Genomic DNA, 13,029 nt, shown 5'->3' with positions numbered 1-13,029 from the left:
AGAAGCGATCCGTGAAGCACTGCAAAGATGCCCAGGGAAGACAGAAAGGCCTGGAAGGCCAGCTACTTCACCAAGCTCGTCGAGCTGCTCAACGACAACCCCAAATGCTTCATCGTGGGCTGCGACAACGTGGGCTCCAAGCAGATGCAGACCATCCGCAGGAGCCTGCGGGACAAGGCCGTGGTGCTCATGGGCAAGAACACCATGATGCGCAAGGCCATCCGCGACCAGCTGACGCACAAGCCGGCCTGGGAGAAGCTGCTGGGCCACCTCAAGGGGAACGTGGGTTTCGTCTTCACCCAGGAGGACCTCACCGAAGTCCGGGACATGCTGCTGACCAACAAGGTGCCGGCGGCGGCCCGTGCCGGTGCCCTCGCCCCCTGCAACGTGACCGTGCCGGCCCAGAACACGGGCCTGGGTCCCGAGAAGACCAGCTTCTTCCAGGCCTTGGGGATCACCACCAAGATCTCTAGGGGCACCATCGAGATCACCAGCGACGTGGACCTGGTCAAGTCCGGAAGCCGGGTGGGCGCCAGCGAGGCCACGCTGCTCAACATGCTCAACATCTCGCCCTTCACGTACGGCCTGGTCGTCCAGCAGGTGTACGACAACGGCAGCGTCTACGAGCCCGACGTGCTGGACATCACCAGCGAGGCGCTGCACGCCCGCTTCCTGGAGGGCGTGAGGAACGTCGCCAGCGTCTGCCTGGAGATCGGCCACCCGACGCTGGCCTCCGTGCCCCACTCGGTGGTCAACGCCTTCAAGAGGGTCCTGGCCGTGGCCTTGGAGACGACGTACTGCTCCTTCCCCCTGGCGGACAGGCTGAAGGAGTACCTGGCCGACCCCAGCGCCTTTGCGGCGGCTCCGGGTGCGAATGCGGCGCCTGAAGCTTCCGCCGCCGCTCCTGCTGCTGCTGCTGTCGAGGACACCAAGGTGAACGAGGAGTCAGAGGAGTCCGATGACGACATGGGCTTCGGTCTGTTCGACTAAATTCACACGTTTCTTTTATTTTATTTTATTCTTTATACTATAAAGAAATGTAAATGTTATGAGGCACAGGAAGGTTAAAAAGATAACGCACAAAAAAAAGTCCAAATTGTGAAATATTACCCGAGAAAGAGGTAAAGCTAGCTCGGCTATTCTCACAATATTTGTGGAACCGAGTCGAGCTACATTTAACGCCTCGACTGCTACAATTCCAGGTGCTTGTCAGAGTGGGGCGTCCCCAGTTCTAATTTGTTTATTTTTTTGGTGGGGGGCTCCTCAATTATGATCTTTTTGTGGGTGGTGTCAGGGCATTTACGAAGGATCAAGCTGAGCCCGAACAGAAGGTCACCCGTGTGACTGGGCGGAGGGTGATGTCACCTGATGATTTCTCCCCCCCCCCCCCAATGCATATATACTGGAACCTTTCGGACAGAGGAACAGATCGTACCAGGCAACCGACAGTCAAGGAAACCAATAAACCTTCCTTTGAGTGACTATGACGGACCAAGTCGAGAAGGGGAAGGAGGAGAAGGAGAACCCCATGACGGACCAGGGCGAGAAGGAGAAGGAGGAGAAGGAGAACCCCATGAAAGAGCTCCGCATTCAGAAGCTCTGCCTGAACATCTGCGTGGGTGAGAGCGGGGACCGGCTGACCCGCGCCACCGCCGTCCTGCAGCAGCTGACGGGACAGGCGCCCGTCACCTCCAAGGCCCGCTACACTGTGCGCTCCTTCGGCATCCGCAGGAACGAGAAGATCGCCGTGCACTGCACGGTGCGCGGCGCCAAGGCCGAGGAGATCCTGGAGAAAGGGCTCAAGGTGCGCGAGTACGAGCTGAAGAGGCACAACTTCTCCGACACGGGGAACTTCGGCTTCGGCGTCCAGGAGCACATCGACCTGGGCATCAAGTACGACCCCGCCATCGGCATCTATGGACTGGACTTCTACGTGGTCCTGGGCAGGCCCGGCTTCAGCGTCGCCCAGAAGAAGCGGAAAGGAGGCCGTGTGGGTTGCCAGCACCATATCTCCAAGGAGGAGTCTATACGCTGGTTCCAGCAGAAATATGATGGCGTTATCCTGCCTGGAAAGTAAAAAAAAGAAGAAAGACCACCTTTTTGACTTTTTGAAGAATAAAATAAAAAAGGAGAATAAACCTATAACCAGATTCCACTCTTGGAAGAAGCAGAGAAATAATGGTGTCATCCTTCTTGGAAAAAAAAACAAGGAAGGATGAAAAATGATGACGTCATCCTTCCTGGGGAAAAAAAAGAAGCAAGAAAAAATAATGCCCCCAAAAAAGGAGAATAAACTCTTAAGAGATTCCTCTCTTGGGGGATTACTGTTCTAGTTGGACAGTCTGAAGCCATTACTGGCACCCTAAATATGTGAGAAATGCTTTCATCTGGTGGTCAGGGACGTTGCAGAGAGTGTTAGAGGGGCAGGGGCTAAAATCCTGTAAGAGGGCACAAGCTCACAACGCTGCCGCGTGTTGAGAGCTTGTAGATCAGCTTTTTTGGAGCGCAACCCAGCACTCTTTAGCTATAGAGATGCGGTGTATACGGCATGGATTTCTAAACAAATGTGTTCCAACGCAAAATGCTGTGTTCAAGTTCAGGAGACTTCGGATAAAAGCAATTCTCCTGAATGCTGCCTTCCGGCATGGAATGGAAAGGAGATGAAGGCATTTGCATTTATTTCACTATAGTAAATGCTACATTCATGGTCTGGAAAGGGCAGTTGTTTTACAGACGGGTAAAAGGGCAGGGGCTCAAGCCCCCTTTGATGTCTGTGTGTGCATGTCCCTGTCCCTGTTCTCAAAGTGGGATCCAAGGATTGACCCCTAGGGGTCATTTTAACCACTTTATTCTTCTAGCTCTTAGTGTGTAGCTTCGTGCCGCGCGATGAGCTTGTAGATCTGCTACGCTTTTGTTTTTGTCACGGACGGCTTGCGTAACGTCTAGGCACCTAGGCTGCTAATCCAGCCTGGACCTGTCACAGGTTCGAGTCCCCAGCCCAACGAACTTGGCTAAGTGTCACTCCCCATCTCTCTCTCTCTCTCTCTCTCTCTCTCTCTCCATTTCCTTTCAGACTACTTTACGCTATATTTCTCAATTTATTTCTGCATTTGTAAAAAAAAAAAAAGGAATAAACCGAACGTAAAAAAAGACTATTTTACGCTATCAAATAAAGGCAGAAGCCCAAATACAATATCAAACAATATCTTTAAAAATCACACCCCTGTGAAGTGAGGGGCGTTCTTCAATGGGAATTTAATGTTTGTGTAGGACAAAAATAGACGATTTGCTCAGATGCAATGATTCTCCATTTATTGTCAATGGGAATTTAATCTTTGAACTATAGCCCATATACAGTAGCACCCCGCTTTGTGGCGGGATCAAAGCGTGTCGGCACCCTCTTACTACATTACTCGCTTTGGCTTTGTAACGATGCCTAAGCCAATCAGATCTTTCCGTATGGGTTATACCACATGGATCTGATGTCAGCACTAGGTCAGCCCGGACCAGCATACTAGACATGTCATTATGTCATATAGCCCAATGTGCTAGTCGAATATCCCCATGGAGAACAGTGGTGGAAAGTAGCTAAGTATTTTTACTTAAGTACTGTACTTAAGTACAATTTTGAGGTATTTGTACTTTACTTGAGTATTTCCAATTTCCAATACTTTTACTTTACTCCACTACATCTCAGAGCCAAAATGTGTACTTTTACTCTTAGAAAACTATTAGAAAAACATACATTAACCACTTCAACCCTATACATTTCGGCCATTTGAAAATAGCCGATCTACAAGCTCACAATGATGCATTGTGAGCTTGTAGATCGGCTATTTTCAATAGATTGTGTACACATTTTGAACATACTTTTACTCGTAATGAAGTAGTTCTAAATTGCAGTATTGGTACTTTTACTTAAGCAAAACAATTGAGTACTTTTTCCACCACTGGTATAGACTAAATATCCAGCTGATGGCGACTCCACTCCTAATCACAGATGTCCCCTCCGCCGTCCTATGCTTTGATGATGCTGCCGGTAGCAAACCAGACAAGATGATGAAGACGGAATTATTATTGAACAAAATGAAAAATAGACAAGCCCAACATTTCTGACTCGTACCCCTCCCCCCCCCCATTTACCAACGGCCCCTTCTTTATGATTAGCATTTGAATGAGAGCCCATTCATTCATCCACTGCTCAGGAACAATGAGTGCATTCTGTGTAACACGTTGAAAACACATTGTCAGTCCCCTGACTGACTGACTGACCAATCACGGGACCATTCTCTGAGGCCCCCCTTAAAAAAAAAGTCTCCCAAACTTAGAGTCATGTTGCGGCCACAGACCGACCGACCAACCAACCGCAGTGGTGGAAAGTCACTTAAAGCTGCTATAAGCAATAATATGTCACATTTTTAATGACATTTATTCATTTATTTTTTAATTCAGACAGCCAGCAATGGGTAGAACGCTCCCAAAAAATGTTTAGTCTCTGTGACACATCTAGGGGCCGCAATCTGCATTCAAAGATGTTCCTAGAAGCTTTGTCATTGGTCGGAGGAAAAAAATGGTCGCAGCGACTAACCAATCAAGAAGTAGACAGGCAATAGAATATTGAGGTAGGCCTATTTGTAGTTTTACTTGAGTATTTTCCAGTTTGCAATACTTTTACTTCTACTCCACCAGGGGTGAATAGTTCTTATAACTGTCAGGGGTATTATGACAAAACATAACCACTTCAGCCCTATATACATTTCGGCCATTTGAAAATTGCCGATCTGCAAGCTCACGATGCGTCACAACCATAGACTGTAAAAAATATAGACAAAGCGTTCCCCGGGTCTAACACGGACGTAAAATGAAGCCTGTAATTCTATGGTAATTCCTGATGTAAATCGCCATATTTCTAGATCCGTTTTGGCCCAGCTGGCCATTGGCTGGCTCCGTTTTGGCCCAGCTGGCCATTGGCTGGCCCAGACACGAGGCGGGACTTCCCCCCTTCTTCTCCTTTGGTTTTTATTTTGACTCGAGTGGGTGGGGAATCCCGATCATAGACTGTAACGGTAGCCACGCCCCTCAGAACATACGCGACTTTATGGTCATTTTTTTAATTAATGGGACCATCATTTTCCAAAAAGAATATTATGACATTAGAAATGAGACTTTAAACTAGTGACTGGAAGCAGAAAGTATTCATGACCATGTTTATTAAGGTAATACAGTCTAGGTGAAGTTGGGCCCAAATACATGGACTTCTATGGGGCTATGGGTTTTTCTGGGTCCAATCACAGCGCCACAACAGGCCATTATATGAATCGCGATTTCCTTATAGGCTTCACAAAATATCTGTCTGACTGCCCCCCTGGTCACAACAACGCAAAGCGCTTGTAGATCTGCTATTTTCACTAGTTCACAGGGAGAATGTCTAAATTATTTTGGGTCACGGGCTAAAAGGTTTTGGGAACCACTGATTTAGACCATAGGGAATTGTATTATCTACTATATAATGCGCCACGTCTCTGTGAGTGAGTGTGTGTGCGACTGTGCGTGTACGGTTGTAATGCACGTAACTCGAGAACAGTTTGACCCACCGACTTCAAATTTGACACACACGTTCCACACCCCCAGTGCAGTGCAGTGCCCGGTATCAAGTCGGTCGGACCAACGGTTCTCCAGAACCACCACAAAAGGCTCTGCTCAGGCTCTGCCAGTGGGCCGAATTGATTGCCAAATACCCTTTTCAGTTTGCAGTCTTCACACCCACTCCCTGTGGGACACCGGCTGACGGGTGCTATGACAACGTATATCATTAGGTTCCCAAGTTGCATCGTTCCCAAGTAGGCCGATTACTACTATAAATGTGCCACATCTCTGTGTGTGTGCGTGTCGGCGTGTGTGTACGGTTGTAATGCACGTAACTCGCTTTTTAAATTATTTCCACAAAACTCTTAAGGTATATTAATAGCATACTGTAGTTCAATGTTGAAAAATAGTGGTATTCCCCCTTTAAGGATATGCAACCTGTGGGCTATGAACTGAGGGATGGAAGACATCCTTGTGCTGTATATTTAAAGGAAACACATACGTAATTAGCACCATGGCACCAGTGGATGGAGAATCAGAGCAGTGATGTTGACACTTCTCTAAAGCTGCACCATGCATTTATCCCACGCTTCCTTCTGGGCTCCCAGACGTGGCAGAGACTGTAGCGAGCCTCTGAGTCGACGGGGGAGGCCGTGACACAGGCCAACGCTTCTTAACCCATTCTGACCTGAGATCAGATTCTAAAAATGTCTGTTTGAAAATGACAGTTTTCTGAAAAAGCTATGTTTCTATCAGTCGTTAGCATATAGCATACCTACAAGCGTGGCACGCTATGAGCTTGTAGATCTGCTATTTTTAAATAGCTAAAGCATGACATGATGACATGATGACCAACACCAAAAGGGGTTCCCGCCACAAAATGGGTTAACACAATCCACCCCAGCAGCCCTCTAGGGGAAATCATGGCGCCAGTGCCAGAACAATGTGTGAAAGACCAAAGGAGAAGAAGGGCGCCCTGACCAGAGCCTTAGATATAGACAGAGTTACGCAAACGCAAGCGTTCACTTCATGGGGCTTCAGTCTCCTACATAGACTTCTATTGAGAATGGGGACAACCAACTGGGACAAGTCCTGGACCGGAAGTAGGCAGAAATGCATTGGACTCAGGCAACAGCCCAGCTTTAATGATCTTAAATCCATTTATTTTAGATTGTTTTATAATAGTACTATTACTATAACCCCCCACCCACCCCCCCCCAGAAGCAAAGTTTTGAGTTAAAACCTAGGAACCGGACCAATGTTAAACACTGCAGTGGGACTCAACCATTATATAGACGGAGTATACATTGGAGTACGTTTATATACAGACCTGGGATAAGACGCCCCCTAGCGTCGGGGTACATATATATACGGACATGGGAAAGAAATAATTAAAAATAAAGAGACAATATGACGTAAACGACACATTATGACGTACATTTTCCCTTCATTGTCAATTTATTTATTTTTATTTAAGAGTTTTAACTCAAATCTTTGCTTCTGGGGGTCCCTGGAACTAAATCTTTTGACATGGGGTCGGCGGCCAAATACAGACTTTTATTTTTATTTTGAATCAACCTCGGGGCTTAATGGGTGAAAATGTTGTCCTATCCCCAAACAGACAAGGCCTCCTCACCTCACACCACCCCTGTGGTCTTCCCAGGCTATGGGAACCATGGAGGACATACATAGTACAGCCCTGGCGTGTGTACAGTAGTCGCAGCAGAAAATAGAAACCCCACCAGCCGCCAGGTTTTAGGATTACCCACTCGGGTTCAGATTTCACGCTACAAGTCACAGGCAGGTTTGATTTGTGCCACTGCCAAGATAATTAAAAAAACACACACACACAATGAGCTGATATATCGGGGGCACGGTGGCACAGTTGGTAGTGCTGTTGCCTCACAGCTAGAAGGTCCTGGGTTCGATTCCCGCTCGGGGCGCTGTGGGTGCTGGCGGCGTGTTTCCTCCTCCGCGTCATCAGTGCCCATACCCGAAGGCGGGGTTGGCGAAAGGGCCTTTCTGTGTGGAGTTTGCATGTTCTCCCCGTGTCCCCTAGGGTAGATACCCTCACAAAAAACATGCAGTAATCCTGGTCTCTAAACTGCCTCCCCCTGGCCAGCCGGGGCGCCTGATGGAGGGGAAAGGAACTGGTTGGAATAACGTGTTCCTTCCACGCACTACGTCCAACCAGGGAAACTCCCCCCTGTCAGGTGTAAAGGAGCAACTTGGACACTCAAGCATGAAGGAAGCATGAGTTAAGTCCGTTGCTCTCCCCAGGTTGGCGGAGGGTGTGTAGAGCCCAGGATCACATTAGATGATTGACACAGGGGTGAAAATGGGTTACAAAATCGTGGGATAAAAAATATATATAAAAAAAGAGCTGATATATCCAAAGGGACTTGCAGATGACAGATGCATTCTCATAGAGCCTCAAGCACAAGCTTCTGCAACCACCGTGCAAAAGCAGTCTGGCAGCGGTGGCCGAACGGTTTGCGGAGCGGTCTTGATATCGGAAGGTCGCTAGTTCGTACCCCCGGACCGGCACGTTAAAATTACCACCGCTGAAGTGCCCTTGGACAAGGCATTGAACCTCTACCATGAAATGTTCTATGAGCAGGGCCTGGCTGTAAACAAGTTATTGAGCTTAGTCCAGTTACCCTGGGTAAACATAGTACCTTTCCTTTCCTTTTTCCTCTCCTCAGCACCGTGTGCATGTTGGGTGCCATATGGGAGCAGGTCCTCTGCCCCCCTTTTAGTTCTATATATAGACCTTTTCCATCAAAGCAATGGACCCTTAATGTTGCTGTGCCAGCATTGCCCTTCTCAAAGCAGCTGCCAAGCTGAAGTCAACAGGCCAATATCAATGCTCATGCGTGCTGCACATAGAATGTACTACGACGTACGCATCACTACATAAACATTAAACACCACCTCTCATCAAGTTGTGCAAGAGAACAGGGGTTTCCAATGCAAGAGAACAGGGGTTTCTAATGCAAGAGAACAGGGGTTTCCAATGCAAGAGAACAGGGGTTACGAAACAAATCTTCAGCTCCAGACCCAAAAAAGAGGAATTTGGTGTCTCCCCATAACCCAAATGTACAAATTACATTATGAATTAACCACTCAACCATGCACTTGAACACCAGCATGCATATTCTGCATAACTCAGTTTATCAAGACTGTTCTTGTGATCATTGATGGACCAATGGAAGGAGCCGCTGCAGCATTCGTGCATGTACTGTTGACCCATTTCGACCTGAGGACGATTCTACAAATGTCTTCTAAATCCTGACAATGTTTCTGTCAGTGGTTCTCAAAATATTCATGTCAAGGACCCCCAAACATTAATTATGTATTTGGCCCCCCCCCCCCCCCCCCAAAACATTCACTCTGAAAGCATTTATATTCAAAGATTTGCAACGCATTTTCACGATTTTTCTAAAATAGCAGATCTACAAGCTTGTAGCGTGGCACTCGGTGCCGCGTTATGAGGTTGTAGATCTGCTATTTTTCAAAAGCTAAAGTATAACATAATGCTTAAAACACCAACAGGGGTTCCTGCCCAGAATGGGTTAAAGTGCTGAACTAATGGTACGGAGGCTATAAATAAAGATTCACAACCTAATGGTGCCTAATGGTCGTGTACTGTATGTGTCAGGACTGCAGGCTGCCGCAGGTGTGGCCAGTCCACAATGATTGAGACATGGCTATATTATATAACCAGAATATGGCAAATGTCTGTCTTTATAAATCTGATCAAAAGGTCCTTTTCATGCCAGGATTCTTTTTTATTACAGCGGGTTTTCACACCTTTGTGTCCGTCTCATTGACAAAGTTTAGAGGAACAATTATTTACTTATAGGAACAATTAGTTACTTTTAAATAACCTACTTATAAATAACTTCCAAATATACAGTGGAGAAGAAGCAAATGACATTTTCAAAAAACGGGACAACAATATATCCCCATTATGAACGTATAAAGGGAGTAAAATTCCATATACATTGTGGGTTAATGCATTATTAATCAGTACATGAAAATAATTGTCTATATGAAAGTGGTCCTTGATATCAAACTATCCATGTTAAATTGTTACTTGTCTTTCTTTTCCATTCTGCCATATGGAACGTGTACTTTTGTTTGATGTACAAGCCTATATACAGTATGCATGCATATGCAATTCTGCAGGGATTTCCACTAAAAGATTTCAGTGTGAGTTGCCCTTTACGTTAGATGACTGTGGAACAATAAGAATAGGTCAACGAGGCATTCAGTACAGCCTATTGCACGTAATATGCCGATAGTGATTCTGATGTGCAATTCCATGATCCCCCCGGCCATTATTGAATATAAATGCCTCTTGTTATGTGTGTTTTCCTGCTGAGTGAGGTCTCTGTTTTATTGACCTGGTAGCCCTCGAGACACACATGGTGTCTGAAATGGTTCTTAACCCATTTAGACATGAGGACTATAACATATAAAAATCCTAATACATACAACAGTTTCCTGAAAAACCTATGTTTCGAGGTCAGTGGTTCTTACACTTTTTCACGGCCACCGACCCCCCCCCCATCTGAAAATATGTTGTTCCAGGGACCCCCAAATAGTTGAGTTAAAAATGTTTGCAGTGAGAGAATATATTATTCAAAGATTCATGCCACATTTTCATGATTTTTCAAAAAAATAAAATTGCACCGTGCTACAAGCTTGTATATCTGCTATTGTTCAACAGCTAAAGTTTAAAATAATGATTTAAATAATGATTTAAGACAAGTGGTTAAAAGCTAAGGTGACACAGATGCGTTTCAGGTGTTAATGGGGCAAGTGTTTAGGTCCTGGAGATTGGAACAAGGCTTTATTCTTCCACTAGCACATTTTACCTATAGCTGGAAGAACGGTTCTGCTGAATTTGCATACCTGCCTGTGTGGAAAATGATTAATTCCATTTGGGAAGTGCACTACTTATCCAAAAATACTAGTGTCAGGCAGTCCATGTGTTGCGACGTGCTTGCGGTTATGTTTAGGTTTGGGGTTTGGGGTGTAATAGTGGGAGGCAGATTAAGGTTGGTGAGTGGTCCGTGTAAATGACCGGATTAAAGTACATGTTCACCCGTGGCTTTGTGTGGTGCCACTAAAAAGTGACTACTGGGTTGGGCTCGCTGGATGCATGTTCCAACCTCTAGTATGTCTGTCAGAAGACGTTGAGGGGTGAATGCACCCGCGTGCGTCGTTGCTGCGTGTCGGGCAAGAAACATCTTATCTCCATATCCATATTCTAACTTTTTTTGGATTAAAACCCCCTTATGGCCACCCTAATTAATAGTGGATTGTGCCTTCTACCTGCACTATTCATTGTCTCCACCAGGCCGAAGGCATGGGGGGAGAGTATGTTTTGCACTCCGTCCGTCCGTCCGTCCGTGTGTGTGTCCGTCCGTCCGTGTGTCCGTCTGTGTGTCCGTGAGCAGCTAATCTCGGCCATCGTTAACCCTACTACCTATACAGCGTCACACAAAAGTAGCAGTACCGTTTCGAACTTCTCATTTGAATCCTGTAAATTAAGTTTTGGACATGCATACCTGTGAGACGATATGACATCATTGCGTGAGCCGTTTTCCACAAACCCAAGGCTTTGAGTATTTTCTGCGAGGACACTTTAAAAAAAAAGGTAATATATAAGTTTATATGGAAATTGGGGTTTAACGGCACACTTCAAAACAACACGGATAATATGGAATTCATAAGACTTCGGAATTGGATTTTAAAACATGGGGAATTCAGTGGATCGAACGGCTCATCTGCGGGAACTTTGCTCGCGGGGGAAGAATACGGCTTCGCTCCACGACTTTTAACGATAAGGTAAAGTGTCAAAACCGTTTCAGAGACTCCGTTTTGGCTCTCCAAGCAGCTGTGTCAAGTCAACTGGACGAGTGTTGTTATTTTATGGCTGACAGAAGCCGTGTTCTAGTGGAGTGTGGAGCTATATATCTCCAAAGTAAGGCAGCATTATTGATTCCATCTTCTTCTATATGTCAAGTTCATGGGCTTCGCTCTGGAAGACCCAATATGCACTATCCCTCTCTGTACCTACCCCCACATTCCATAACTGTTCTTCACTGTCTCTCGTTATAAACATATACACACGGGGCTCAAAACGTGCTTGCGTGCGTGCGTGCGTGTGATAGATGAGAGCCTTGGGGGAGTGGTGGACAGTGATGGAAGAATTACTCACATCACATGTTAAGGGACAACTCACCCTTTTTGCTAAAAAATATATGTTAATGTTGTTTAGAACTAAGATTTAGAACACTTTCCTGGGGTTCTCTATATATTTTTGTGCTCGGACACAGGGACACAGGTACACAGACACACACATAGCTGTCTATAGGAGTGGTTGCACCACTCAAAAATAGCAGATCTACAAGCTCGTAGTGCCGTGTAGATCTGCTATTTTTCATTAGCTAAAGAATGACATTGCTTAAAAGTGAAATCACCAAAAGGGGTTCATGTCCTGAATGGGTTGAGCACAGTGCTTGAGTAGATGTAGCCTGCTTAGTTACCGTGCACCACTGGAGGTGGGCCTATAAATAGTGGAGTCAAAAAACACATGCAGCGCGCTAGTCGAAAATAGAAGGAAGTCTTTCCTGAAATGAATTAATCTACTGCCAGCAAATGGATTCACATCCCACAAGGCTTAGTCAACACACTAAAAATAATACTTTAATAACACCCGGAAATGAAAGGCAAATATGAATGTGAAACGTGTTGACTGAAATACATATGTCGCTGATAGTTTTTTTTTTCTCCGTTGCCAATAATACCGAGCGAGAGTATGTTGGGTTCTGAACGGCCACCAAAATTATTCATGATTTTTCAACCCTTTTCATATCAAGGTCCATTATTTATTTGGCATTTGATCCACGGAACCATCATTTTGATAACATTTAGACTCTCAGACCCACGACTTTGGATATATTGTTGTCGTTTTTTGTCCACAATTCCATGCTGTATTGACGTGGTACCATTAGGAGAGAGAACAAGCAAACAATGATCAAGAATAACATTTCTTCTGCATTCTCTAATTGTGTAGACTTCTTGTAAATTAAGTAATGCAGGTGTTTAACAATAATTTAACTCTTGAGTGCGTAAAATGAGACCTAATGAACATTTCCTTTCATTTTTCATTCAAGAGTTAAATATCTATATGGGTCCATTTGGTTACCAACTCTCCATCATTTAGCTGGGGACCACCTGGTACCCTCTCAAGGACCCCTGGTTGTAAACCACGGCTGTAGAAGGTCTACAAGCTTTCTGTCAAATCTATCGTTGCTGTCGGGAGGCAACCACCTAACTCCATTTTGGTTTTATTTTTATTTTTTGCATAAATCAGTGCTATCGAACACCCTTTACATCTGTGTGTTGTTTAGAAAATATTTAACCAAA

General features: G+C 45.5%; 3 protein-coding genes across 3 annotated transcripts in view; all 3 read left to right on the top strand.

Annotated features, from left to right (window-relative positions):
- Positions 1 to 13,029, top strand: part of adam10a (ADAM metallopeptidase domain 10a) — a 145,841-nt gene that overhangs the window by 97,178 nt on the left and 35,634 nt on the right. The window lies entirely within an intron of this gene.
- On the top strand, positions 28 to 990 carry LOC310854827 (large ribosomal subunit protein uL10-like; the record flags this gene model as incomplete). The annotated part of the gene is made up of 1 exon (XM_083759529.1): positions 28 to 990. The coding sequence occupies one exon, from the start codon at positions 28 to 30 to the stop codon at positions 988 to 990; it is 963 nt and encodes a 320-aa protein (XP_083615655.1).
- Positions 1,529 to 2,077, top strand: LOC310854829 (large ribosomal subunit protein uL5-like; the record flags this gene model as incomplete). Its single annotated transcript, XM_083759531.1, has 1 exon — positions 1,529 to 2,077. One exon carries the CDS (start codon positions 1,529 to 1,531, stop codon positions 2,075 to 2,077), a length of 549 nt encoding a protein of 182 aa, XP_083615657.1.

The sequence above is a fragment of the Protomyctophum parallelum genome (genome assembly GCF_964188405.1).
Source record: "Protomyctophum parallelum genome assembly, chromosome: 2".
Taxonomy (NCBI): domain Eukaryota; kingdom Metazoa; phylum Chordata; class Actinopteri; order Myctophiformes; family Myctophidae; genus Protomyctophum; species Protomyctophum parallelum.
This window is presented reverse-complemented; position numbering and strand designations above follow the sequence as displayed.